Source organism: Phascolarctos cinereus, unplaced genomic scaffold, assembly GCF_003287225.1.
Source record: "Phascolarctos cinereus isolate Bilbo 61053 unplaced genomic scaffold, phaCin_HiC Scaffold_9;HRSCAF=440, whole genome shotgun sequence".
Classification (NCBI taxonomy): Eukaryota; Metazoa; Chordata; class Mammalia; order Diprotodontia; family Phascolarctidae; genus Phascolarctos; species Phascolarctos cinereus.
This window is the reverse complement of record NW_027556402.1, coordinates 255,385,308-255,410,531: the sequence shown is the minus strand read 5'-3', so window position 1 is coordinate 255,410,531 and position 25,224 is coordinate 255,385,308. Positions and strand designations below refer to the sequence as shown.

General features: G+C 52.7%; 1 protein-coding gene across 1 annotated transcript in view; it reads left to right on the top strand.

The window, feature by feature from the left end:
* The window catches only part of NRXN2 (neurexin 2), a 177,900-nt gene that overhangs the window by 119,179 nt on the left and 33,497 nt on the right, over window positions 1-25,224 (top strand). The window contains 5 exon segments of the mRNA XM_020968358.2: window positions 3,558-3,610; window positions 3,612-3,740; window positions 10,754-10,925; window positions 15,793-15,882; window positions 20,987-21,312. Coding sequence (XP_020824017.1) covers window positions 3,558-3,610; window positions 3,612-3,740; window positions 10,754-10,925; window positions 15,793-15,882; window positions 20,987-21,312 — 770 coding nt within the window.

The following is a 25,224-nucleotide window of genomic DNA, read 5'->3' as shown; positions in this document are numbered from 1 at the left end:
GTTATCTGTGAGCCGTGTGTGTGTGTGTGTGTGTGTGTGTGTGTCTGTGGCTTTGTGCATGTCATTTCCAAATGCACTACTGTGTCTACATGCAGTGTTATCTGTGAGCATGTGTGTGTGTGTGTGTGTGTGTGTGTCTGTGGCTTTGTGCATGTCATTTCCAAATGCATTACTGTGTCTACATGCAGTGTTATCTGTGAGCCGTGTGTGTGTGTGTGTGTGTGTGTGTGTGTCTGTGGCTTTGTACATGTCATTTCCAAATGCACTACTGTGTCTACATGCAGTGTTATCTGTGAGCATGTGTGTGTGTGTGTGTGTGTGTGTCTGTGGCTTTGTACATGTCATTTCCAAATGCATTACTGTGTCTACATGCAGTGTTATCTGTGAGCCGTGTGTGTGTGTGTGTGTGTGTCTGTGACTTTGTACATGTCATTTCCAAATGCATTACTGTGTCTACATGCAGTGTTATCTGTGAGCCGTGTGTGTGTGTGTGTGTGTGTGTGTGTCTGTGGCTTTGTGCATGTCATTTCCAAATGCGTTACTGTGTCTACATGCAGTGTTATCTGTGAGCCGTGTGTGTGTGTGTGTGTGTGTGTGTGTGTGTGTCTGTGGCTTTGTGCATGTCATTTCCAAATGCATTACTGTGTCTACATGCAGTGTTGTCTGTGAGCAATGTGTGTGTGTGTGCGCACACATGCACGTGCGCATGTGTGTGAGTTCCTGCCTTGCTCTGTGCATTGGCCTGGGTGTGAGCTCTTTCTCTGCGTGTAGCTGGGTGTGTCCAGTTCCCTGAGCATCCCTGGAGATGGGCTGGGGGCTCTTGGAATGTGTCTGGGTCTGTGTATGCCTTAAGGTCAATGTATCATGGTGGTGGGAGGCCAGAATGAAGGTCTGGGTTCATGTCAAGGCCTGGATGGGCTTGTCTGTGTCAGGAATAGACTTTTATGCCTCTAGTGCCCTCAGACTCCCCTCCTTTGCTCCCCTTTCTGCTGTGAGCTGAAAGGTTCCTGGGCCCAGAGAGAAGCTGGACAGCTCCAGGCCCTTTGCTATTGTGAGACAAGCCTGTTTCAGGACGGTGAGGAAGGTCTCCAGACATAGGTCCTCTCACAGCAGAGAGTCTTGGTCCCTAAGGGGGCCTGATAGGGAAAAGGGACATCTTCCCCAAAGCTTGGGGGATTCTTGGAGGACTAGAGGTGATGGGAGGGGATCTCCCAATTCCGTTGTGGAGACCACAGGATCTGAGGTCCCAGAGGAAGCCTAAGAAAGGCTTCGGGCTGTGCAGTGGGGGAGGCCCCAGCTCTTCCTTCCTTACCTCATTCCCTTTACTGGACTTGCTGTGTGTGAGTGGAGGGAGAGGAGAGGGAGGACTCTGGGTATTAAGGTTGCCATGGAAACAGCCGATTTTCCACAGTGCTGCAGTGAGAGGAGCTGAGGGGCTTGTTACCAGCTGAGGCCTCCTCTCCCCACTCCTCGCTTGTGGCCCCTTGCTAGCCTCCCCCATGTCTCTGTGGGGTCCTCTGCCTGGGCCCCATACTTCCTGAGCCAGTCCTTATGGCTTCCAGGCCTCCAGTGGGTGGTGGTGGTGGCACTGAGGGCCCAGGGCCACCTGGCTGTGACTAGGCCTCCCTCTTACCTGGGCATGGTGAGGCTCTGGGCCTTGCTGGGGTTGGAGTGCAGATGGAGATGGAAGCAGACTGGGGATCCTCTGGTGATGCTCCCAGAGCAGACAGACACTTGTTTTCGCTCCCAGTATGTTCCTTCCAGGGGCTCTAATGGCACCACTCGGAGAGCGTCCCCTTCTGCTCTACAGATAGGGCACCCAGCTGTCCACCTCCTTGTCAGGAGATAGGGTGTCCCCAGAGAGGAGCCTTCCAGCCTCTCCTTCCCCCGTAGTGCCTGAGATGGCTGGTGCCAGGGTCCCCGGGGTGCGAGTCAGCTCCCGTCCTCCCTGCGGGCAGCTGCTGCCGCTTTGAGTGGATTTTTTTTTCCTGCCGCACTCCCTTAGTCTTCCCAGAATCCAGGTAATGTAGCCTCTGGTTCCCTTCCTCTCCATCCCCAGTGTGGGGCTTGCATCGTTCTTCCCCCTCTCCCTGGCCTAGCACATAGTAGGTGTTTCATAAATGTCTGTTGCATGGGATGGATTTGAATTGAATCCCCCTTCCCTGATTCAGCCCTCTGAGAATCTGCTTCCCCTCCAAGGCCCTGAACATCTCTCCCTCTGCCCTAGGCCACCCCCCCCCCAACTGCCCTGAAGAGACCGATCAAAGACTAATTATTTAATCAAACATTTGATGACTCTCATCTGCTCCCATTATGGTCCGTAGAATCAGATGGTTCTTAGCCCAAGCCCACTCCAGATCCCAGGTGGTCTGGCTACCCCTGGCCTAGTTTGGTCTCTCTTCCTGTAACCAGGGCATCTCCCTCCCCCCCATTCAGCTTCACCCACCCCAGAGAGCCCAGGCAGCCACGGGAGGGAACATGGCAACTAATGGGGTTTATTTTGGGGCTTGATCGTTAGGGACCTCACACCCGCCCCCCGGCAGCCGGATGGTGCAGAGGAGACAAAGAGGGAGAGAGGAGGAGGAGAGGTGGGGGTGGGGTGGGGTGGGGAGCCTGAGCCTGCCAAGTTTGGCCCCATTCTCGCTCACTCTCTTACCTACTCTCTTGGGTCCCCCTCTTTGTCCAGGGAGAGGGGGGGCTCCCTTTCTGCCTGTCTGCCTCTGTCCCTCTGTTCCTCAATATGGCCTGTCTCAGGTCCACATGCTCCAAACAGCATAGAACTCCGGAGTCCTGAGCTATGGGGAGCAGAGAGTCAGAGGGTTCCTGGGCCCAGGAGGAGACAAAGGTCCGTCGGCTGGGGAGCGGTAGCTCAGCCAGGTGTCCTGGCATAGGGTGGGCAAAACATAGAGGAGAGAGAGTCTGAGCAGGGAGGGGTGGACAGAAGTGGCCAAGTTGAGGAAGGAGGCCAGCTGCTTGGCCTGTGAGTCAGAGCAGAACAAAGCCCCCTGCCGCCCTGCAGCTGACTGGATCTCTAAGGATCTCACACACCTGCATCACTTGACACCTCCTGGGCTTCACACCCCTGTTGTCAATGTCACCTTGGCTGGCACCCAGGGAAAGGGAGGGGAAGCAGACCCCAAAGGAGCTGGACAGCCTAGAGCTTGGCTCCCTGTGGTAGCTGTTCTCCCCACCCCGTGCCCACCCCCACACCCATCCTGGAGACTTTCTCCCTTCATAATGCCCTTCTCTGCTCTCTCTGAAACCTCTCTCTGGCTCTGGCTCTCCCATCTCTCCTTAGCTGTAATTAAAATGAAAATTCTTGAAGCAGCTACTTGGGTCTACACACACACACACACACACACACACCCCTCCCTTAGGGGCAGCTGTGTGTAGTGGCTGCTCCCCGAGTACTGTACATTTCAGGACACAACCTGGACTCATGTGTCCTGAGCCCCCAGAACTCACACTAGAGTCCAAGGGCCCCCCTGGTGCCTGCTGTGCTGACCCTGTGTTTCCTTCCCACCCCTCCCCCATCTCTCTCCCTTTTCTCTCTACAGCTGGGACGACCTACATCTTTGGGAAGGGCGGGGCGCTCATCACCTACACGTGGCCCCCCCAATGACCGGCCCAGCACAAGGATGGACCGCCTGGCCGTGGGCTTCAGCACCCACCAGCGGAGTGCCGTCCTGGTGCGGGTGGACAGCGCCTCCGGCCTTGGGGACTATTTGCAACTGCACATCGTAAGGACCCTGGGGCCCAGACCCCACCCCCCACCCCTTCCTTGTCTTCCTTGGGCAGCTCCTTCCTTCCTCTTCACAACCCACTCCAAGCCTGAAGACCCCTTCCCCCCTGAGCAATGCCAGGACCTGAACTCCTCTCCCTCCCCACTCTTCCCCCATCATTCCCCCTGAGAAGCCCTGCATCTCTGTCTGATTGTGCCCACGTGGAAGCTTGTACTGGCCCAACACATGGGAGGCAGCTGCCTGGGATGGAAGGAGAGTAGGACTTGGGTTTGAATCCTGGCTCTGTCACCCATATGACCTCCTGAGGTGGTTGAGGTCTAGTAGATACAACACTGGGCCTGGAGTCAGGAAGACCTGGGTTCGAATCCTGCTGCACACACTTGCTGGCAGCTGTCTCATCCTCTGTAAAATGGGGGGCTGATCAATGATCTTCAAGGCCCCTTCCGACTCTAAGTTAATGTTCCCAGGAGTCACAGAACCTTTGTGGGCCCCACTTTCCTCCTTTGTTAAAATGAGGGATTTAGGCTAGACGGTCTCTGAAGCCTCTTCTAGCTCTAGTCCAAACCCATAATGAGATTTGGAGCCTTTGGCCCTGGCTCTGGGGCTGACTCACTCCCTGTGGGACCTTCTCTGGACCTCACTTTTCTCTTCTGTAAAATGGGTGATGTGGACTCCATGGTCACCTCCACCTTTAAATCCTATTATCTCGTAAGAACCTTGACCCTTACTGGCCTTTACAGGCCTCCAGCCAGGCTCTTGGTATTCTCTCAATGTCCCCAAGCCCCTTAGAAATGATCCCAGTCCCACTGCTGGCTCCAGCACCCCTTCCTTTCAGCACCCCGCAAATTTGGACAGCTCACTGAGATTCCCTGTGCTTTCTCCTCCCCCCAAATCAGGATCTTCTCTGGCTTCTGCTGTGTGACTCTAGGGAGGCCACTTCACCCTTCTAAGCCTCAATTTCCTTATCTGTAAAATAGATTCTGAGCCCAGAGTTCAGCTCTGATCTCCCATTCACCTCCTTCCTTGCCTTTGTCTCATAGCAGACTCCTGGCCAAGGCCCCTGCGCTTGGATGGGAGGTGGATAGGTGAAAGGATGGGATATCTGGGCCCTGGGGGAGACAGAAGGCCTCTGGGGACTGTTGGGGAAGCTGGGGGCAGGCTGGAGCGATGCATTTGGATTTGGGGGGCCTTTAGCAAATCCCTTCCCTCACTTGTAGAAGAAGGGGCTTGGACTAGGTTTTCTAGAAAGTCTCTTCCCATTGACTTCAGGACTCCTGGTTCTCAGAAAGTGCCCTCTGTGCTCATGCTCCCAGCCCCCTCCTGTCCCCAGGAACCTTGCGGGTGAGATTCAACAGATTGACAGTTGCAGCTATATCATCTCAATTGATGTAGCCTCACTACAGCCCACTGGGGCCAGTACCTCAGGTATTATTATTCCCATGTTACAGGTAAGGAAACTGAAGCTCAGATGAAATGTCCAGGGTAATGAAGCTTATGATCCAGAGCCAGGATCTGAACCTTTCTTATTCCAAGTCCAACACTCTTTCTTTTACACTCATCTGCCTCACACATGAATCCAGTGTCCTCACCAGCCAATGCAGTGTAGGGAAGGAGAAGGAAGAGAAGATGGTCCTGTGGTCAGAGTGGAGCTGGGCAGGCAATGGCAGCTGATGCAGGGCAGGGGGAGGGGGCTACAGGTGAAGGTGAAGGAGCTGAGTTAAGAGTGAGGAGTGAGGCAAACCAAGGCATCCTGGGAAAAAACACAGGTGTGTGGGTCTGTGCATGTATTCGTGTTTGGGGGCATGGGGGGGGAGAGAGAGAGAAGAGAGAGAGAGAGAGAGAGAGAGAGAGAAGAGAGAGAGAGAGAGAGAGAGAGAGAGAGAGAGATAAGGACTCTGTGTGTGGGAAGAGTGGAGCCAGTCTTTACCGGGAGGACATCCCCACTGCAGATGTGGTCCTTCTGTGATACACTACCAAACCAGTGTGTGTGTGTGTGTGTGTGTGTGTGTGTGTGTGTGTGTGCGCATGTTATATCTCCGTAGCTGACCTTCGTATGCTCTCCAGGATTGGCTTTGGGTGCCCAGCGGGGTCGATGGGGCTGGGCCGTGTCCTCCTGCAGAGATGGGAGGGCTAGATTCCCCTGGTCCTGAAGGAGAAAGTGATTTCTCTCATCCACCTCCATAAGTCAGTCAGTCAGTCAGTCAGTCAGCAAGTGTTTATGATGTACCACTTCCCAGGTGACTCTTCAGCCTTCTGGCCAGGGCCTGGGGTGAGCTGCTGGTTGAGAGGATAGGGTTGGGTGGTGAAAGATGGAAGGGGGAAGGGAAGGGGCTGGGGCCTAGGAGGGGGAGTCGGGGGCTGGGAAGGCACAGGGGAGACATCCTAGAAGTGGGGAGAGAGGCCAGCTCTGCTGAGAGAGCCTGGGGGAGACAGAATGCCTGGGGCCCCTCCTGGGGGTAGCTCGAGGGACCCCCCCCCCCCAGTGACACATCAGCTCCCACGATGGCTTCATTAGCGGCTCTGGGAGAGTGGGGAGGCGGCAGTGAAATAAGAGGGAAGCAATTTGACGTCTCTAATAAAGCGTCGCTCCACTTTGCCAAATTAATTTTGACTCCCATAATTATTTGCTGTAGGAGCAGCCCGCTCTCCCCACCGCTGCCTAATGAGGTAATTGGGGAATTAGGAATTAATGACTTTAACAGAAGTGACAACTGACTCAAGTCAGGAGGCACAGGGGAACTGTCTCCCCCAGAGCTCCCGGCTGGGAACCCAGGCATCCAGCCTCTCCCCTCCCCCAACTGGCGGTGAACACTCCCTAGGCAAAGGCTCCCCTCGAAGCTTCACTCTCCTCAGCTGTAAAACCTGTTGGGGCACACCCGCCCAGGGCTGTCGTGAGGGTCTAGGACCCCAAGGCTTAGGGGCCCAGGGTTTTGAAAACCTTCTAAGGTTCTAGAAATACCAGTGGTTATATCTATTGCCTTCAGCTCCCTGCTGAGCCAGGGAACCAGATTCAATAATTGTATATTAAGTACTGCCTGTATGCCAGGCACTGTGGTAAATGCTGGGTGTCAAAGAGTCCTGCCGAAGCTGTACCTGGCACAGCATTAGCTGAAGTCTAAGGGTGGGCCCTGGGAGGATGGACAATCCGACTGTTCCACAGGTGTGACCATGCCTGCTGAGGGCCAGCCTGTCCCCTTCTCCTCCTCCCCTCACCCTTGCCCTCATCCTCCTTCCTGACCTCTACAGAGCACCAGGCAGCAGAGGATTGTGAGGACCGGACCAGTGGGGGAGGAGGACAGGCAGCCCCCCAGGTCAGCAAGTGGAGCAGAGCCCTGGCTACCCCACCCTAATTATGATTCAGCTCCTTGTCCTCAAGCTCACCTTCCACCAGGCCCTTGTAGCTTGGCACATGGGGGAGGTGCTGTATTGTTTGCTTGGCATCATTATTGGATTTGCCACAATGATTAAGCCACTCAGAAGCACTTGGTGAACTCCAAAGGCTCCCTATGTACTTGTGATTTATTTTCGTGATAAGAGCAAAAGCTGATATTTGTATGACACGTTAAAGTTTGCAAATCCCTTTGCTGACATAATCACGTCTAACCCTACCATAATCCCGTGGCATAGCTACTATTATCATGACCCATTTTATAGCTTAGGAAACTGAGCCTTAGTGAGTTGAAGCAAATTGCCCATGGTGACAAAGTGGGTGAGTAGCAAAGGCAGGATTTGAATTCAGGTCTTCCTGACTGTAAGGCCAGCGTTGTGTTCCCTCTGCATCTAGCTCCATCTATCTCTGGACATTTTAATTCAGTGCTAGGCAGAAGTGTGACAGAATCACAGGCTTTAGAGCTAGAAGAGGCCCTGGGGGTGATCTCCCCTTCTTTTATAGAGGGGGAAATTGAGGCCCAGAGAGGAGATGGCAACTTGTCCAATGTCACAGAGGTAGTGAGGAGCAGGCCTAGGATTCGAACCCAGAGCCTTTGACTTCAAATCCAGGGCTCTTCCCACTACAATCCATGATATTTATAGATGTCATTAGCTGGCATCTCTAGTCTTAATGGATCTGAGGAAAGACACTTGCCCAGAGAGGAAAATCTAGCTTCTGGGACTGGCAGGTGATGGATCTAAGGACCAGAGAGGGGAAGGGACTAGTGGAGGGTCTCAGGACAAGTCAGAGTTGGGCTCTAGAACTTCCCTCTCTCCCCCTGAAACTTCGTCCTTGGTGCTTTTCCTCTTTCTCACACACAAAAGCATTGGGAGCCAAAGTAATGTGGGTGGGAGAAAGAGGGATAGAGCCAGTGACAGATATCCTGTGTTGGGGTGCTCTTGTGGCTCATGGGTGGATGACTGTGTGTGAGTGTGGGGGCTGCCTAGAGTGTGCTGTGTGCACCCCTCAGGAGACCCTGTGAGTGAAGAGCTCTGTGTCAGTGCCTCGGCAAGGGCAGGAGAATCAGTCAGTCACACAACATGTATTGATGTGCTAAGTGCTGGGAAGAGAGAGAGAGAGAGAGAGAGAGACAGAGAGAGAGAGAGAGAGAGAGAGAGAGAGAGAGAGAGAGAGAGAGAGAGAGAGAGAGAGAGAGACAGAGAGAGAGACAGAGAGAGAGACAGAGAGAGAGACAGAGAGAGAGACAGAGAGAGAGAGAGAGAGAGAGAGTGAGAGAGAGAGAGAGAGAAAGACAGAGAGACAGAGACAGAGACAGAGACAGAGAGAGAGACAGAGAGAGAGATGGGGGAGGAGAGAGAGAGAGAGGAAGACAGACAGAGACAGAGACAGAGAGAGAGACAGAGAGAGAGACGGGGGAGGAGAGAGAAAGAGAAAGACAGAGAGAGACACAGAGAGAGAGAGAGAGACAGAGACAGGGAGAGACAGAGAGAGAGACGGGGAGGAGAGAGAGAGAAAAAAAGACAGAGAGAGAGAGAGAGAGAGAGAGAGAGAGAGAGAGAGAGAGAGAGAGAGAGAGAGAGAGAGAGAGAAGAGAAGGAAAGAAGAAAGAAAAATAGAGAAAGAGAGAAAAAGAAGAGCCCCTGCTTTCAAAAAGCTCCCAGACTAATTAATGGGGTGACATACAAGCAGCTGCTTACAAACAGTGAGGTCACCCACATACAAGAGAAACGAGAGAGCTTCGCAGAGCAAGCCCTGAGACTGAGGAGGGCCAGCAAAGCGTTAGAGAAGGTTGGAGTGAACCAGGCCTTGGAGGAAGGCAAGGAGGCTGGGAGGGGGAAGAGCTGAAGGGATAGGGGCAGCTAGAGAAAATGCCGGGAGTCAGGAGGTAAGGCATCCTATGCTAGAAGTAGCTAGCAGTCCAATTGTCACTGGATTCCGGAGGACAGGGAAGGGAAGAAGACATGAGAAGACTGGAAAGTTGGGAAGGTCTAGGTCAGGAAGGGCTTTCAGAGTCAGACAGAGGAGACTCTATTTGATCCTGGAGGTGACAGGGAGCCGCTGTGGGGGTGACATGGAGACCCTTCTGGTGGCCGAGTGGAGGATGGACAGGAGTGGAGGGGCTGGAGGCAGGCAGACCCCCAGCAGCCATTGCAGTAGTCCATGTGTGCGGGGATGGGGGCCGGCAGCACAGTGCTGGCTGAGGCCCGTTCAGAGAGGGCTTACGAGTCCCTGGGAGGAAAGGAAAGGAGAGCAGGGGAGTCAGAGAGGGGAGGAGACAGAGGGCCGGGTTCTAGCAAGCAGGTAGTTCTGACTGATCTCCAGAGCTCGGCTCCGACTCAGACTGGGTTTCAGTTTCAGAAGCTGGCTTGGCGAGGGGGCTCTGCAGGTTCTGGGTGCCTGTGGCTCTCCTCTGTTGAAACCTGCTATGGCTCCTGATGCCCCCTCACCCCGACCCCAGGGTGCAGTCCTCTTCCCTCCTCCCTGCCCTGTATCCTCATCCACCTTATGCTGGGAAGTGAGTGGGACCTTGCCTGTCCGATGCTTATTCTCCAAACCTGTTTGTCCACCCCAGGTGTCCCCCAGCCTCCTCAAATGCACACACAGGCCCACCCACAGCCCACGCTGCCACGGGAATGGGGAAGCCCACACACAGCTTCCCTAACTTTCCCTCTCCCACCTTCCCCTCTCCCACCTTCCCCTGCAGAGCAGTGACCTAGTTAGGGGACTGCAAGCTGGCAGGAGAGCCGAGTTGTTCAGGTGGAAGTCCTACCCCCTCTCCCTGTCCCCACTCCACCCTGCTGGAGGGTGGTAAAAGGCCCCATGGGGTTTGGGAGGACAGGGCTAAGGACAGAGGAGGGGGCTCTGATCCCCTCCCTGACTCCTGCCATTCTGACCCGCTGACCCCGCCGAGCTGGCTCACCTCGAAAACACAAATCCGGCAAACCTTGGTTAAGTAGCTGCAGTGTGCTGGGGGCCACCGAGACAAGGATCCTGCCCTCAGGGACTTTCCAGTCTAGTAGCAGGCCTTCACTAAATGTTTGTGAATGAATAATTCTACCTCCTGTCTATTTTTAAAAAATGTTTGTTGGGGCCTTTTATTTTGATATTGCTGTCGTGTCAGGAGATATCCCTTCTTTGCCATCCCTTCAGGTCGAACCCTTCCTTGTAGCAAAGAAAAACAATGAAGCAGACATCTGCTAGCATGTGACAGTCAACCACTATTTATTACTGTTTTGACAATGTATATACCATGTTATCCCAGTAGGCCCCCTCGCCTGCCCATTAGGAGGGATAACTCCCTTTTCCCCTATAGCTCTTAAATTTACAAGGTACTTTCCCTGCGGCAGACAAGTCAGTGGCTGAGGGCACAAGTTAATATGATGGTTATTGTCCATCGGCTCTGAGAGATTAAGGGGACTGCCCACAGTCATATAGGTAGTGAGTGCCAGAGTCAGGGGACTTGAACTCAGGACTTGCCTCCTTCCATTGCATTGTGAGTGGCGGCCGATGAATGCCTGGATGGGTGGATAGATGGATGGACGGATGACTGGTGTGACCCTCCCCCCCTCATGCCCAGCTGCCTCTCCTGCGTGCTGACCCCCTGCTTTCTGGCCACCAGGACCAGGGCACCGTGGGGGTGATCTTTAATGTGGGTACCGATGACATCGCCATTGATGAGCCCAATGCCATCGTGAGCGACGGCAAGTACCACGTGGTGCGCTTCACCCGGAGTGGTGGCAATGCCACCCTGCAAGTGGACAGCTGGCCAGTGAACGAGCGCTACCCAGCAGGTAGGTGGAGCCAGGGAGCAGAGGAGGAGGAGGGGCAAGGCGGGGCTAAGGTAAAGGAGTGAAGAAAATGAAGCTGGAGGGTTTGGGGGTTGGGGTGCTGGGAAGGCTGGGGAAATGCCTGGCAGGAGAGACCTGAGTTCAGATTCTGCCTCTGACACTTACCAGCTGTGTGGATCATGCACGAGCCTGTTTCCTCATCTGGAAAATGGGAATAACAATATCTTTAGTCCCAGGGCTGTTGTGGGGCTCAGCTGAAATTACTTTCAGACCTTACAGTACCGTACCAGAGTGAGCTGGGCTTCTTGTTACTGGCTTCGAGAAGCAGAGGGGAAGAGATGGGGACTGGAGTTGAGGGTGGAAGAGAAGGCCAGAGAAGGAGAGAAAGGAAGGGTGGGAGACTATAGATAGACAAGCTAGCAGAAAGCTGGAGGCTCTTCCTTTGGCAAACCAATGCTTGGCACTGGCCTTAGAAAGAGAAGAGCATATAGAGAGGTGAGGAAAGACAGGTACACACACAGCCACAGGACTGGTCTAGGAGAGACAGAGACAGACAAGGAGATGGAGAGAGAGGGAGAGAGGAAAAAGAGAGACACAGACACAGACAGAGAGACGGAGAGAGACAGAGACAGAAAGGGACAATGAGGGAGGGGGGAGGGAAGGAGAGGGGGGTGAGGCGGAGAGAACCAGTCACAGAGAAAGACAGGCCCTCAAAGTAAGGTGCCGAAATCTTAAGCTAGGTGAGAGAAGACAGGACAATAGACACAGGGAAAGAGAGCAGGAATTTGGAGGCAGAAGATTTGGGTTCAAATCCTGGCTCAGCCAACTACCTGCATGCCTCTGGGAAGCTCTTGAGGGTTCTGTTTCTCCTGCTGTAAAATGAGAGGGTTGAATTAAATCACCTCTATGATGCTAACATCCAGAAAAGAAGAGGGATAAAAACCCAGGGACTGTGGAGCTTCAGAGACAGAGAAGAAAGAGGGTGTGAGAGAAGAGGAAAGAAGAGGCAGAGGAGAGACGGAGAGGCATGGAAACAGACATTAAGACACCTACAGAGAGAGAGGGAAGAGAGATAAAGGGAGACGTTGATACAGAGACCTGGGGAGAGAGCTGTGGAAACACCCTCAAGGAGAGAAATGGGGAGAGAGAGAGAGAGAGAGAGAGAGAGAGAGAGAGAGAGAGAGAGAGAGAGAGAGAGAGAGAGAGAGAGAGAGAGAAAGAGAGAGAGAGAGATGAAGCGATATGAAAAGAGAGTGGGGTGGGGCAGCTAGGTGGTGCAGTGGATAGAGCACCAGCCCTGGATTCAGGAGGACCTGAGTTCAAATCCACCCTCAGACACATAACACTTACTAGCTCTGTGACCCTGGGCAGGTCACTTGACCCCATTGCCTAGCCAAAAAAAAGAAAAAGAAAAAAGAGTGGGGTGGGGTGGGGAGGAGAGCTGCAAGGACTCAGAGGCAGAGAGGAGGTGCAGGGTAAGACAGACAGACAGACACACACACACACACGTACACACATGAGGATGCTGAGGCAGCTACTGCTGCAGTGGGAGACTTGGTACCTTAGAGACAAGGAAACACATAGAAAGCTGCAGACCCTGAATCACAGAGGGATGGAGACAGGCATGCACATTCCTGGGTTTAGATGGCTCCTGTAGACAGGACCCCAGCTGACACACACGCGTAGCCGGGAGCCCAGACTAGCTCACTCGGGGATGACAGAAGAGACAGACGCACCCAACTGCTCCCCTTCCCCCCAACCTCAACACATTGGTCAGGATAGAAACATCGGCTGCCAGAGTTGGGGATGGGGGAGGGGGCAGGGCAGGTAAACACAGAGACTGACGCCCATTCAGAGCGGAGTGATCCAGGCACGTGAGCGTGTAGGCAAAAACCTGCCAACGCTCACGGAGCCCCAGAAGACCACAGCCTAGCAAAGAAGCCAGACCCTGGTGATGCTGAGGAGAGAAGGCTAGGCTTGGAATCCTGAAAGGCCTGGGTTCAAATCCTGCCTCGGACACTTACTAGTTGTGTGATCCTGCACAAGACACATAAACATCCTGAGCCTCATCTGTAAAATGGGACTAGTAATGCCTGCAATGCCAGTCCCGGCACTGTGGTGAAGCTCCAATGAGAGAAATCAGTGAGAAGGCAGTGAGCATTTATTAGGCGCCTACTGTTTGTGCCCCTCAGCACACATATAGGCTCACCCACATCCCACACCCTGAAGGGATACAAAGACAAACCACAATGAGGCCCTGCCTTCCAGGGACTTACATTCTTCTGAGAGGAAGGCCTGAGTTCAAATCTAGTCTCAAACACGTACTGGCTGTGTCACTTTGGACAAGTCCCTTCACCTCTCTCTGCCTCAGTATCCTCAACTGGAAAATGGAAATAATGAAAGCACCTACCTCCCAGGGAGGTATCATATGAGGTATTTGTAGAAAGCACTTATGGTTGGGTCAGACGATCTGCAGGGCCTGGTTGGGGACCCCCAGCTTTCCCATTCTGTCCTGTGCTGCCAACCAGGGCTGCAGGAGGGGGATGGCTTGGGACCTTCCTCCTTCCCCAGGCCCAGAGCACTCCTTACTGAAGTTAGGGTGAAGAGGGTACACACACACACACACACACACACACACACACACACACCCCAAGGACAGTTTCTCTCTCCCCACTGTTACTCCATTCTGCCTCCTCTTGCAAAAGGCAGATGACATCCCAAGGCTGTTTATCCATCTCTCTAGATGAGAGTCATGCTTCCCCCCCCCACCTGGGCACATGGACACACATGTGGGCAATGCATAATGGTTATGCACAAGTGAGCCAGGAATTTGAGCATGAACATGCACACGCACACACACACACACAAACAGAATTGTTACGGACTGATTGGCCCAAAGTCTCAAGAGGAGCTGGAGAGCATAAGAGAAGGCTGGGGACCTCTGACCTTGCCCTCAGGCAGACAGATACCTCCCCAATGCAGCCTTGGAGATTTACAAGGCAGACACTCAGAGTCCTCAAGAAAGCTGCCCTCATGTCTGGCACTGCAGCCTGGGAGCCTCCTGCACCCTCCAGCAGCAAGGAAGGACACATGAGGGGCTGTGCACTCAGGTATACACTGATGAACCCCTTGGGACACACATACTAACTTGCTGACAAATGCCCTTAGACACACATGCATGCTGACAAACGCCTTCAGACACATGCTTATATACTGACAAATGCCCTTAGACACATGTGTCCATTGATAAATATCCTTAGACACATAAATGACAAATACCTCAGACATGCACACATGTCTTGAGGGCACTCCTTGAGGGCAGAGTATGTTTTTGCCTTTCTTTGTATCTCTAGCTCATAGTACAGTGCCTAGCACACAGTAGGTGCTTAATAAAGACTTATCGACTGACTGACATTCACTGACCGAAGTCCCCAAGGTTAGCCCTTCTGTATATCCTCCCCCTTTTCTATGAATCTCTCTCCTTCCCAAAGGGCACCCTTCCCCCTTCCCATCATCCTGAGGGGGAGGTAGGAGAGAGAGAGATGGGAATAGGGAGACAGAGGAGTGAATAACAGGTGGGCTACAGATGGGGAGTAGAGTCTTGAGAATCTGCAAGGGGAGAGGTGGTGAGAGGGGTGAGGGCTTGGGAAATTAGGGGAGGAGACAGATGGAGAGGTGTTGGGGAGAGAGAGGTAAAGAGAGGCTGGGGAGAACTGGAGGTGGGTAAGGGAAGCAAGAAGCGTCACGTGAGGATGAGGGGAGCTGCAGGACTCAGCAGATGTTGGGAGGCAGGGGAGGAAGGAAAGGGAGAGATGAGGAATCAGGGGAGATTAAGATGGGGGAAGTGAAGCAAGATTCAGAAAGAGAGGAGAAGAAATGGGGAGCTGAGAGAGCTGAGAGTAATGAGCACTGGAAGGTAGGGAGAGAGAAGAGAGAGATTGAGGGGAAAAGATGGGGCACGTGGAGAGGCTGGGAGAGCAGCCGGGCCTGAGAGGTGGTCCTGGCTGCTTGGGAGTGGAGTAACTTACAGCACATGTAACAGCCCTGGGGAGAAGGCCTTGTTCCTGCCTGGGGGAAGGCCGGGTAGGGAGGAAACCAGAGGCAAAAAGGAAGGGAGACTGGAGAAAGGGGCCCTGAGTGCATCCATGGGTATTGTGGATGAAGGGGAGGGAAGGGAATGTGATGTGAGGAGAGCAGGCTCAGGGGACCCAGGGGAAGCTGGGCCTTGGGCTGGCCTGTGACCGGATTCAAAGGAGCCTTGGGGTGCGGGGAGGAAATAAACCCCCCACTGTAAACTTGTGTGCCGGGTGCCCCCCTAAATGCCTCATAAACCTTGCTTAACCCTCTCCCCCCCAACTAAACCACCCTCTAAACATAGTAACCAGCTGGGAGCAGGGCTGCCTGCCACCCCTGCCCCCCGCCCTTGACCTAAAGCTGCTAAACACCCCCATCCTTGCCCCAGCTCCCCACTCTGGTGGGGGCTGTTCCTGGGCCCTCTAAACCTGTTTAACCTCTGACTTTTGACCTTCCGGTTACCTTCTCCTCGGGGTTTCTTGGCTTTCCTTCCAAATGTTCGGTTTGGGTTGTATTCCCAGGGTCCCGGGAGGGCCTTGGAGGGGAGACCCAGGGAGGTGGCCGGGAGGTGAGGGATCCAGAAGCCCAGCCTCTTTTTCTTCTCGTGGGGTCTTTCCCCTCTCCTCCCCTTTTGGGTGGATGCCACTGCCACTACCGCCACCACCACCACCACCACCACCACGCCCGCCAGCCACCTCGCTTACTCTGATTCTCCTGAGTTCTGAATAATTTACTCTTTAATTCATTGGGACTTCGTGTGTCTGAGAAAACTACTGTCTCTCTAAACTTTTCCAAGGAAACTTTGATAACGAACGCCTGGCGATTGCTAGACAGAGAATCCCCTACCGGCTTGGTCGAGTAGTAGATGAGTGGCTGCTCGACAAAGGTAATTAACCAGAATTAATTAATTAACTTAAAACCACACTCTTAATGGTGCAGAGCTCTCTCTTTCCCCCACCCCCCTTTCCCGAGTGAAGGACAGATTGGCCAATGACCCCACTGGGCTTCCTCCCTATCTGTGGGGACTTTGCTCCCTGGGCTAGTGTGGGGCATGGGGACCATCCTCCTGGGCCAGGGAGGGTTCGCCCACACCACCCAAATGATGCTGATGTAGAACCTTGCAGGGTTTGCACAAGGCAGAGATGCCCAGCTGGGCTGAGCACAGGGAGTGGCCCATTGATTTCCTTACTGAGGCAGACGTTCACTCATGCATACACTCATTTATTCATTCTTGCATTCATTCTACAAGCCTTCATTCCCAAGGTTCTCCCTGCCCCAGAATGGGAGGTTAAAGCCTAGAGAATTCTATGTCCCTGGACATGAAGCTTCTGGAAGCTTGTAGGCAGGAAAGTTAGGTTATGTGAAGCAGGGCTCCTCCAGGAGGGACAGAAAGCAGCAGAGAAAGAAGGTTTTTATGGAAGCAGTGATTAGAGGAGAGAGATGCTTAGAAGCCAAATTGAAATGGGGAGAATGGAGCTAAGGTGAGGCAATGGGGAGAGATTACATGTAAGGAGCCGAGAGGGATGGAAATGGAGGGGGGGACAGCAAAACAGAGAGGAGAATGATGAGAAGGGGGTGGGGGACTGGCACATAGAAAGTGCTGGGGGGCTGTAGCCCCCAAAGGAAAGTTCTCTATGCCCCCCCAAAGAAGACTCCTTGGGCTGGTGCCTTTGCATCCCATGCACAGGGACAGCCCTGGACCGCTTGGCACCCTTAGCAATTGGGAGGTGCGTTGGTAATGAGAAAGGACAGAGTGGACTTTGCAGGAGGGACGGGGCATTTCCAGGACTGGGAGGCAGAAGCTTCTAGCCACAGATAGAACCGTGGGGGCCCAGGGGAGGGTCAGGCCATTCTGTGATCCCCACCCCCACCATTCAAGTCCCCTCTGGAGGCACAGGGCGAGCTCTGTACCTTTAAGGCTAAACTTGAGGGGGCTGTAGAACTGCTAAAAGTCCACTTAACCAGCTGATAACTCTGCTTTTAAATGTTCATGGGGGATGTCCCCCCAGCTAAACCCCTTCACTTCCTGACCCCCCAGGTGGGGACTAAACATGCCAATAATCAGACGTGATAAACCCACAGCAGGACCAAAAGTTAAAGGGACTGTAACAAGATCACTAAAAGCAAAAGCCAGAGCCTACATTGGGCCGCTTTTCTGTCCAGCTGGGCAAGCTTTAACCCTTTGAGGAGTGTGCCAGTGGGGCTGGGTAAGGCAGAGGGGATGCCCGGGGCCTTAGGGCAGCTTCGCCAGGTCCCGGGGTCCCCTCGCCAGCAGCCACCCCCTATCCTGGAATCAGAGAGGCCGAGATAGAGAGAGAGAGAGAGAGCCCAGGCTGAGGCTGGGACAGCTTGTGACTGGGTTGGGGCACCTGGGTAGCCCTGGGGAGAGGGCAGGCGAAAAGGAGAGGAAAGGAAGTTTGGAGATGCCAAGGCCAGTGGTAGGAGGGTGAGATTTCCCCCTGTGAGAAGCCAGGCTTTGCAGTGGATAGAGTACTGGCTGTAGATTCAGAAAGATCTGTGTTTGAATCCTGCCTCAGATACCTGCTAGCTGCGCAGGCCTGGGCAAATCGCTTACCTTACCTGGGCTTGGGTTTCCTCACCTGGGAAATGAAGAGATTGGATCTGATGGCCACTCAGCTCCTCCGTGAGTTGCCTAGTAGCCGATAAGGGCAGAGATGACAGTACTGGCCCTCCTCCCCTCTCAGGGGTTGGGGGCAACATCCCTCTGGTATGGTAGAGGGAATACCAGGGCTGTGACCCTGGACGAGGCATTTCGAGAGGAAGCACTGCCAGCCACTGGCTCCCTCTGAACCTCAGTGTTCCCATCTGATAAATGGGGGTGATAGTGTTTCATAGGGAGCTTTTGGGGAAAGTGCTTTGCTAACCGATAGGAATATGAGCTGGGAGCATGACTAACAGGCATGCAGCTGTCAAGATGGATTTAGCACCTCTGGGCCTCGTTTTCCCTGCTGGTAAAATGTGGGGTTAATAGAGGTGCTATTTACATCCAAATGGGGCATTCTGTGTTAGAGAAATGAAGAAATTAGGGCATTGGGGAAAGTGATTTGTGGAAACATAAAAAAGTCAGTTCTGACTCTGCCTAGAATCACTTGTGCTTTCCCAAGCAAGCTGGGGCATGAGGCAGTCAGCGGAGGAGGCAGCCCTGAGCTAAGCCCCTAGGCCCTCTGCCTGTCTGCCCGGCGCTTGCCCCAAGGGTGGTGGGGAGAGCTGCTTTCTACCCTGGATGGGTGAAGGAATTGAGTGTTGGGAGTGACTGGCTCCCAAGAGCCTTGAGCGCAGAGGACCAGGAGGCGAGTCACAAGTTGGCCCATCCTCAACCCAGGGTCCCCGGGGGGGTGGGCCGGGCTAGCAGACACCCTAACACTAAACCAGATCTTTAACGAAGCGCTAAACCAGAGGCTAACGAGGGCTAAGCCAGGACTTAAACTGCCCCCCGCACCAGGAGCTGAATGACGGGGGGAGAAGGGGGCCTAAGATACGCCCCACCTCCAGCGCCTCCCCCTCAAACCAACCCCCCAAACCAGAGTTAAACCCAGGCTTAAACACAATTAAAACGATTTTCTAAAAACCAAATGACAAATGCAGCAAACTCAGAGGGTTAAACCGACCCCCAGAGCAGTTAAAAAGCAAAACCAATCAAATCAGCCGGCCCCTGGTGCGAATTCTGAGGGGTGCCCGGCCAGCCCGGGGGCGCACCAACCAAAGTGGAGCGTGTTGGCTGTCAGTCAAGTGAGTCCCTTTAACGTTTATCCATGTCGATGCTTGGCTTCCATCTGGGGGGGCAGACGCCCTGCTGCCCCCGGGATGAGGGAGGCAGACTGGTGCCCTCCTCCCTGCACTGGGGGAAAAGGAGGGAGCAAGAGTTAGAGAGAAGGCTCAGAGGAGACGGGGCTGGAGGGAGGAGGTGGCCTCTCACTCCCTTTGTCCATCTGCCTGCCAGTCTCTCTCTGTCTCTGTCTCTGTGTCTCTGACTTGGTCTCCAAACTCTCTCACTGTCTCACTGACTGTCTCTTTTTCTCTCTCTCTGACTCCCTCTCACTGTCTTTCTGACTCTGTCTCTCTCACACTGTCTGTCTCTGTGTCTCCCTGACTTTGTCTCCCTGTCTCTCTCTCTCACTGTCTCTCTGACTCTGTCTCTCTGTCTCTGTCTCTCTGATGCTGTTTTTCTCACAGTCTGTCTGTGTGTCTCCCTGACTCTGTCTCTCTTTCTGTCTCTCTCTCACTGTCTCTCTTACTCTGTCTCTATGTCTCCCTGTTTCTCTCTCACTGTCTCTCTGATTCTGTCTCTCTCACACTGTCTCTGTCTCTGTGTCTCCATGACTCTGTATGTGTCTCTCTCTATCTCTCTCTCTGTCTCTCACTGTTTCTCTGACCCTGTCTCTGTGTCTCTGACTCTGTCTCTCTGTCTCTGTCTCTCTGATGCTGTTTTTCTCACAGTCTGTCTGTGTGTCTCCCTGACTCTGTCTCTCTTTCTGTCTCTCTCTCACTGTCTCTCTTACTCTGTCTCTATGTCTCCTTGTTTCTCTCTCACTGTCTCTCTGACTCTATATCTCTCACACTGTCTCTATCTCTGTCTCCATGACTCTGTATGTCTCTCTCTCTCTGTCTCTCTCTCACTGTTTCTCTGACCCTGTCTCTGTCTCTCTGACTCTGTCTCTCTGTCTCTGTCTCTCTTATGCTGTCTTTCTCACAGTCTGTCTCTGTGTCTCCCTGACTCTGTGTCTCTCTTTCTGTCTCTCTCTCACTGTCTCTCTCTGACTCTGTCTCTCTCACACTGTTTCTGTCTCTGTGTCTCCATGACTCTGTGTCTCTCTCTATCTCTCTCTCTGTCTCTCTCACACTGTCTGTCTCTGTGTCTCTGTCTCTGTGTCTCCCTGACTTTGTCTCCCTGTCTCTCTCCCGAACTGTCTGTTTCTATCTCTCTCGCTCTTTCTTTCTTTTTTTCCTTCCCTTCCTTCCTGTGCTCTCAAGCCCTTGCTTTATCTCTTTCTGACTTACTCTTGCCCCTCTCTGCCTCTCCTGATTCTATTCTCTGGGAGGGTTCTAAGGGCCCAGGGATTGGCATGATGTGTGACCTGGGCAAAGTCCCTTCATTTCTCTGGGCCTCAGTTTCCTCATTTGTAAAAGGAGGGGATTGGATTAAGTGTCTCTAAGATACCTCCGAGCTCTTCCTTTCTATACTGTGACCCTGAGATGGGGTCCGAACTGCTATAGGGTTAGGAAGGACAAGGGAACGAGCAGGAGAGGCCACCGGCAAAGGAGAGAGAAGAAATGGGGGTGGAGGAAGGGAAAGGCATGAAACGAAGAGTGAACCAGAAGGGAAAGGGGTTGAGCCTGGGTGGGGTGAGAGCCTGCCTCAAAGTTGGGGTGTCTCTGCCCAGGCTATGTGTATGCTGGGGGCTCCCCTCCCCCTGGGGACCCTGCTGGCTTAGCTAGGGTGGGGGCAGGGGGCTGGAGCTGACGAAGATTTCCCTTCGGTTGTCTGTCCTTGGCCCTCTCCCTGGTCTCCCTGCCACCCCCTCTGCCCTCCCCTCTGCCCTCCTGGTCCTTGTTTCTCCCTGGTCTCCTCCCATTTGCTCTGCCCACCACCCTCTGTCTACCTGTCCTTGGTACCCCTGCCGTCCCCTCTGCCCGGCCCCATGTTCTGCCGGTCCCCTGTCCCCCCCACGTTCTCATCTCCCCGTGTTCTGCCGTCCCCTCTGCCCTCTCGTCTCTCCTCCCCCTCCTGCGGTCCCTTCTTCATCCTGGTCTCTCCCTCCTTCGTGCCACCCTTTCTCTCAAACTCCCCACTTTCTTCCCCGTCCCATCTGCTGATTTGGCATCCTTCATCCTCGTCGTCTCTCCCGCTGTGGCTTTGCCCCCTCTGCTCCTCTCTCTGCCTCTGTCCCGCTCCTTCCCTGCTCCTGTTCCCTGTCTTACCTCTCCTCCCCAACCCCTCCTTGGATTCCCCTGATCCCCCCTCCTGCCAGGCCGTCAGCTGACCATCTTCAACAGCCAGGCTGCCATCAAGATTGGGGGCCGGGACCAGGGCCGCCCCTTCCAAGGCCAGGTGTCTGGCCTCTACTACAATGGGCTCAAGGTGCTGGCCCTGGCCGCCGAGAGCGACCCCAATGTGCGGACTGAGGGCCACCTGCGCCTGGTGGGGGAGGGGCCGTCCGTGCTGCTGAGCGCGGAGACCACAGCCACCACCCTACTGGCCGACATGGCCACCACCATCATGGAGACCACCACCACCATGGCCACCACCACCACGCGGAGGGGCCGCTCCCCCACCCTGCGGGACAGCACCACCCAGGTCAGTCTGGGCTGGGGGTAGGGGGTTCCTGGAGGGGGTGAGCAGAGGGTGGGGAGGAGGAGGAACAGGGAAGCCTCTGCCCACCAAAAAGGCTGCCTCTCAACACCAAGGTACTTTTGGGGCAGGGGATAGAGTGAGGCTGTCCAGTGATGTCATTGCCATGGCCATCCTTTCCCCAGCTCTGGGGAGGAGTGCTACCCTCAGGTGAGTGAGGGGCAGTGGAATGGGAAGGGAGCAGACTCTGCTACTTACCACCTAGTTGTGTGACCCTGGGCAAGTCATTTAACCATCCCAGGCCTCAGCTTCTTCATCTGTAACAATAACAGCTCAATTGACAGGAGTTTTTACACAATTTTACACACAAGTGGGCTGCAGGAGGCTGAATCTTTCAGCCGCCGAGATCAAGGACATATTTACATACACCATCTCATTTGACTTGAGAGCTAGGCAAATCCCCACATCCCCATATTACAGATGAGGAAACTGAGGTTTGGCAATGAAAAGGGACTTCCCCAGCCAAGGTCATACAGGTCTGGCCCTCTAGGTCCTCAAGTACCGCCCTCTGACTGAGTCCAAATTTTACAGAAGAAATCCTTTCATGAGGGGGATTTGTGCTGTGAAGTTTGTATTCAGTCAAGGGGCCCCAACTGAGGACCTAGAGGGCCGCCTGTGACCTGTACGACCTTGGCTGGGGAAGTCCCTTTTCATCGCCAAACCTCGGTTTCCTCATCTGTAATATGCGGGTGTGAGTATGTGCCCAGCTCCTCAGGCTTGTTGCCCTCTCCATCAACCCACACTGTTAAGCATCCCCTCTTTTCCCTCCCTTCCCTTGGCCTCCAGGATCCTTTTCTCTCTTGGTTTTCCTCACTTCCTTCTTGGTCTCCTTTGCTTTGCCCCCTAAGCATGAATGTTCCCCTGGGCTCTCTCCTCCCTTCTCAGGGTTTGGTGGCCCATCTGCTCTGTAGTTGGCACGTATATTCCCATCTAGCGATGTCACTTCCTCCAATAGAATGGAAGCTCCCGGAAGGCAGGCACTGTTTTTGCTTTTTCTTTATATTCTTGCTGTCTTCAGCACAGTGCCTGTCACATAGTCAGTACCTAATAAATGCTTGTTAATTAATCCCGTCATCTCCCATGGGTTCTGTTATTACATCCATGAAGATGATGACCATATTGACTCAATCCCATCCTCTTTCCTTAGCTCCAGCTCCATGAATTCTGCTCCCTAACTGACCCCTCAACCTTGGTGCCTCATTGGCATCACTAACCCCATGTGTACGAGCAGAGGTCATTAGCTTCCCCCCCGCCCAACCCTCCTCTAAATCTCCCTATTTTCTTGAAGATGCCATTGCCTTCCTAGTAACTGAGATTTGTCATTTCGGACTCATCCTGGATCCTTCTGTTCTCTTTACTCCCCTGCTCCACAACATCTTTCACCTCTGTCTTCTCTCCACTCACATGGCCCCTGCCCTAGATCAGACCAGATCATCTCTTACGTTGACTATTGCAATAGCCTCTTCTGGGTGCCCTGTGTTCTAGTGTGTACCCCCAAAATCTTCAGGGACTCCCTATGGTCTCTATGATAAAATGTCATTTAGCCCCTTACAACCAGGCTACCCCTTCTTTCCCAACTTCATTTCATCTTAGTTATCTTCATGGACTTTTCAGTCCAGCTAAAGTGACCTATTTGCTGTTCTCCAGATTTGGGAGTCCATCCTCCAACAAGAAGTGTCTTGTGCAGGCTGCTGTCCATTCCTGCCTCCCTGGTACCTCTTGGTTTCTCTTGTGGGAGAACTGGAGTTCAGAGATGAAGCGAGGCCCCCAGGGTCACACAGCTAGGAAGCGGCAGTCAGGTCCAGAACACAGAACTTCTCACCCTTAGTCCACACCTCGTTGCCTGTACAAACCCGCCTGGAGCTGGGGAGGAGGGTCTCCTGGATGTGGCTGGCTCGCCTGGTTTCCCAGTGAGGTTGTTCATTACTCAGCCAATTCAGAGTCTATGGTTTGGTTCATTCTCCTTGAGTGCTATGCCTGCAATTCGGGGATGTTCCAGTGGAGCAGGGGTCTTAACTGGTTCAGTGTCCTGAGCTTCCTGGTCAGTAGTCTGGTGAAGCCTGAAAGCCCCTTCTCAGAATTATGTTTGTAAATGTATAAATTAATAAGGAAAAAAATAAGGAAATGTTGAAATACAGTGATTAAAAATTCTTTTTTGAAAAAGCAAACTCTTGGACCCTGGGTTTAGAACCCCTGCAGTAGATGGAGGTCCAGAGCCATAAGCCACTTAAGCTAGGAAAAACTTTAGAACATTAAAATGTCAGAACCAGGAGAGATCTTAGAACAGAGAATGTCAGAGCTAAGAAGGGCCTTAGAACATGGAATGTTAGAGCCAGGAGGGACCTTGTATGCCTGAAAAAGGGTGGTGGGAGTTCAGGGGGGAATAGGGAGTAAGCATTTATATAGCACCTACTATATAAGTGCTTTACACATATTATCTCTTTTTATTTACTTGAAAAGCAAGATTAACTTAAACATATCAATGCAAGGAGGCACATTTCACCACATAAGCATCACTAGACTTGGTGACTATGACCCATATCTGGGACTTAGCTCTAGAAGGTTATATACATCATTGAAAAGAGACAGAACAGGCAAAATTTGGGATAAGGAGAAGAGCAGGACAGGGTAGCATTCACTGTTAAGGAAGTTATTCAAGGAAGATATATTAAAAAAAATAGGAGCTGGTGGGTGGTGGGGGAGGAGACACACAATGGAGAGAATTTGAGTAAAGACAGAGGTAGAACTATCATTATCTTTGGAGCATGTTCTAGGTGAAGTGGATAGAAAAAGGAAATGAGTTTAGGAAAGACATCAGAAGCCCAGCAGAGTGACCTGACGAGGTAGCAAGGATACACTTCAATTATCTGGACATCTACTGGAACTTTCTCTCTTTCTACCCAATGAAGAGCAGCCAATTTTTTTTTGTCTTGGCTTAATGACAATTTTCTCCTTCAAAAGGTGGAGAAAACAACAGGGGGTCATTTTATTCTAAATCCTGTTCTCACCAAGAAGGAGATAGATAGATAGAGAGATAGATAGATAGATAGATAGATAGATAGATAGATAGATAGATAGTATAGATAGATAGGTAGGTAGATAGATAGATAGGTAGGTAGATACAAACATCAGAAAAGTGTGTTTTTTCAAAAGCCATATTAGAGGAAAGGAGGTTGGTCAAAGAAAGGATAGGACTCCTGCTCAGAGTGGATGGAACCCCTGTACAGGGTGGATAGGACAGTAATAACAGATGGAAGAGAGAAGGCAGAGCCATGCAGTTCTCATTCAGCTTGTTTTCTCTGCCAAGTAAATGGCGTTTTTTGAACTGGAAAGGATAGACTAAGTAGGGTTGATAGGGACTTCCCACCCAAGATAAATAAGGCTATGGTATCAGGACCTGCAGGTGCCTATTGATGAGCTCAACTTCTTGGGCTCAAGTGAGCAACATTCCTCGGTTCTTGACCAAACTAGTAGATGTAATTGCTTAATTGCCATCAGTAACTCCTGAAAGACCATGAAGAACAGAAGAGATGCAGCAGAACCAGAGAAGGGCAAATGTTCCCATTTTACAAATTAATGTGAAAAGAATGAAATCTGAAAGACAACAATAGGCCAGTGGGTTTACCTTGGATTCCTAGCAAAACTCTAGGATGTCTTATTAAAGGGATTATTAGTGACCACCCAGGAAGGGCAGCTGTAATCATGAAGAGCCAGTGTGACCAAGCAGACTGGCATTAGTCCCTTTTTTGATAGGGTAACTAAATGGGTAGATCGAGGCTATGCTGGTCTGTAGGTAGAATTAATCTGGAATTTAGCAAAGCATTTGATTCCATGGCTCATACTATTCTTGTGGAAGAA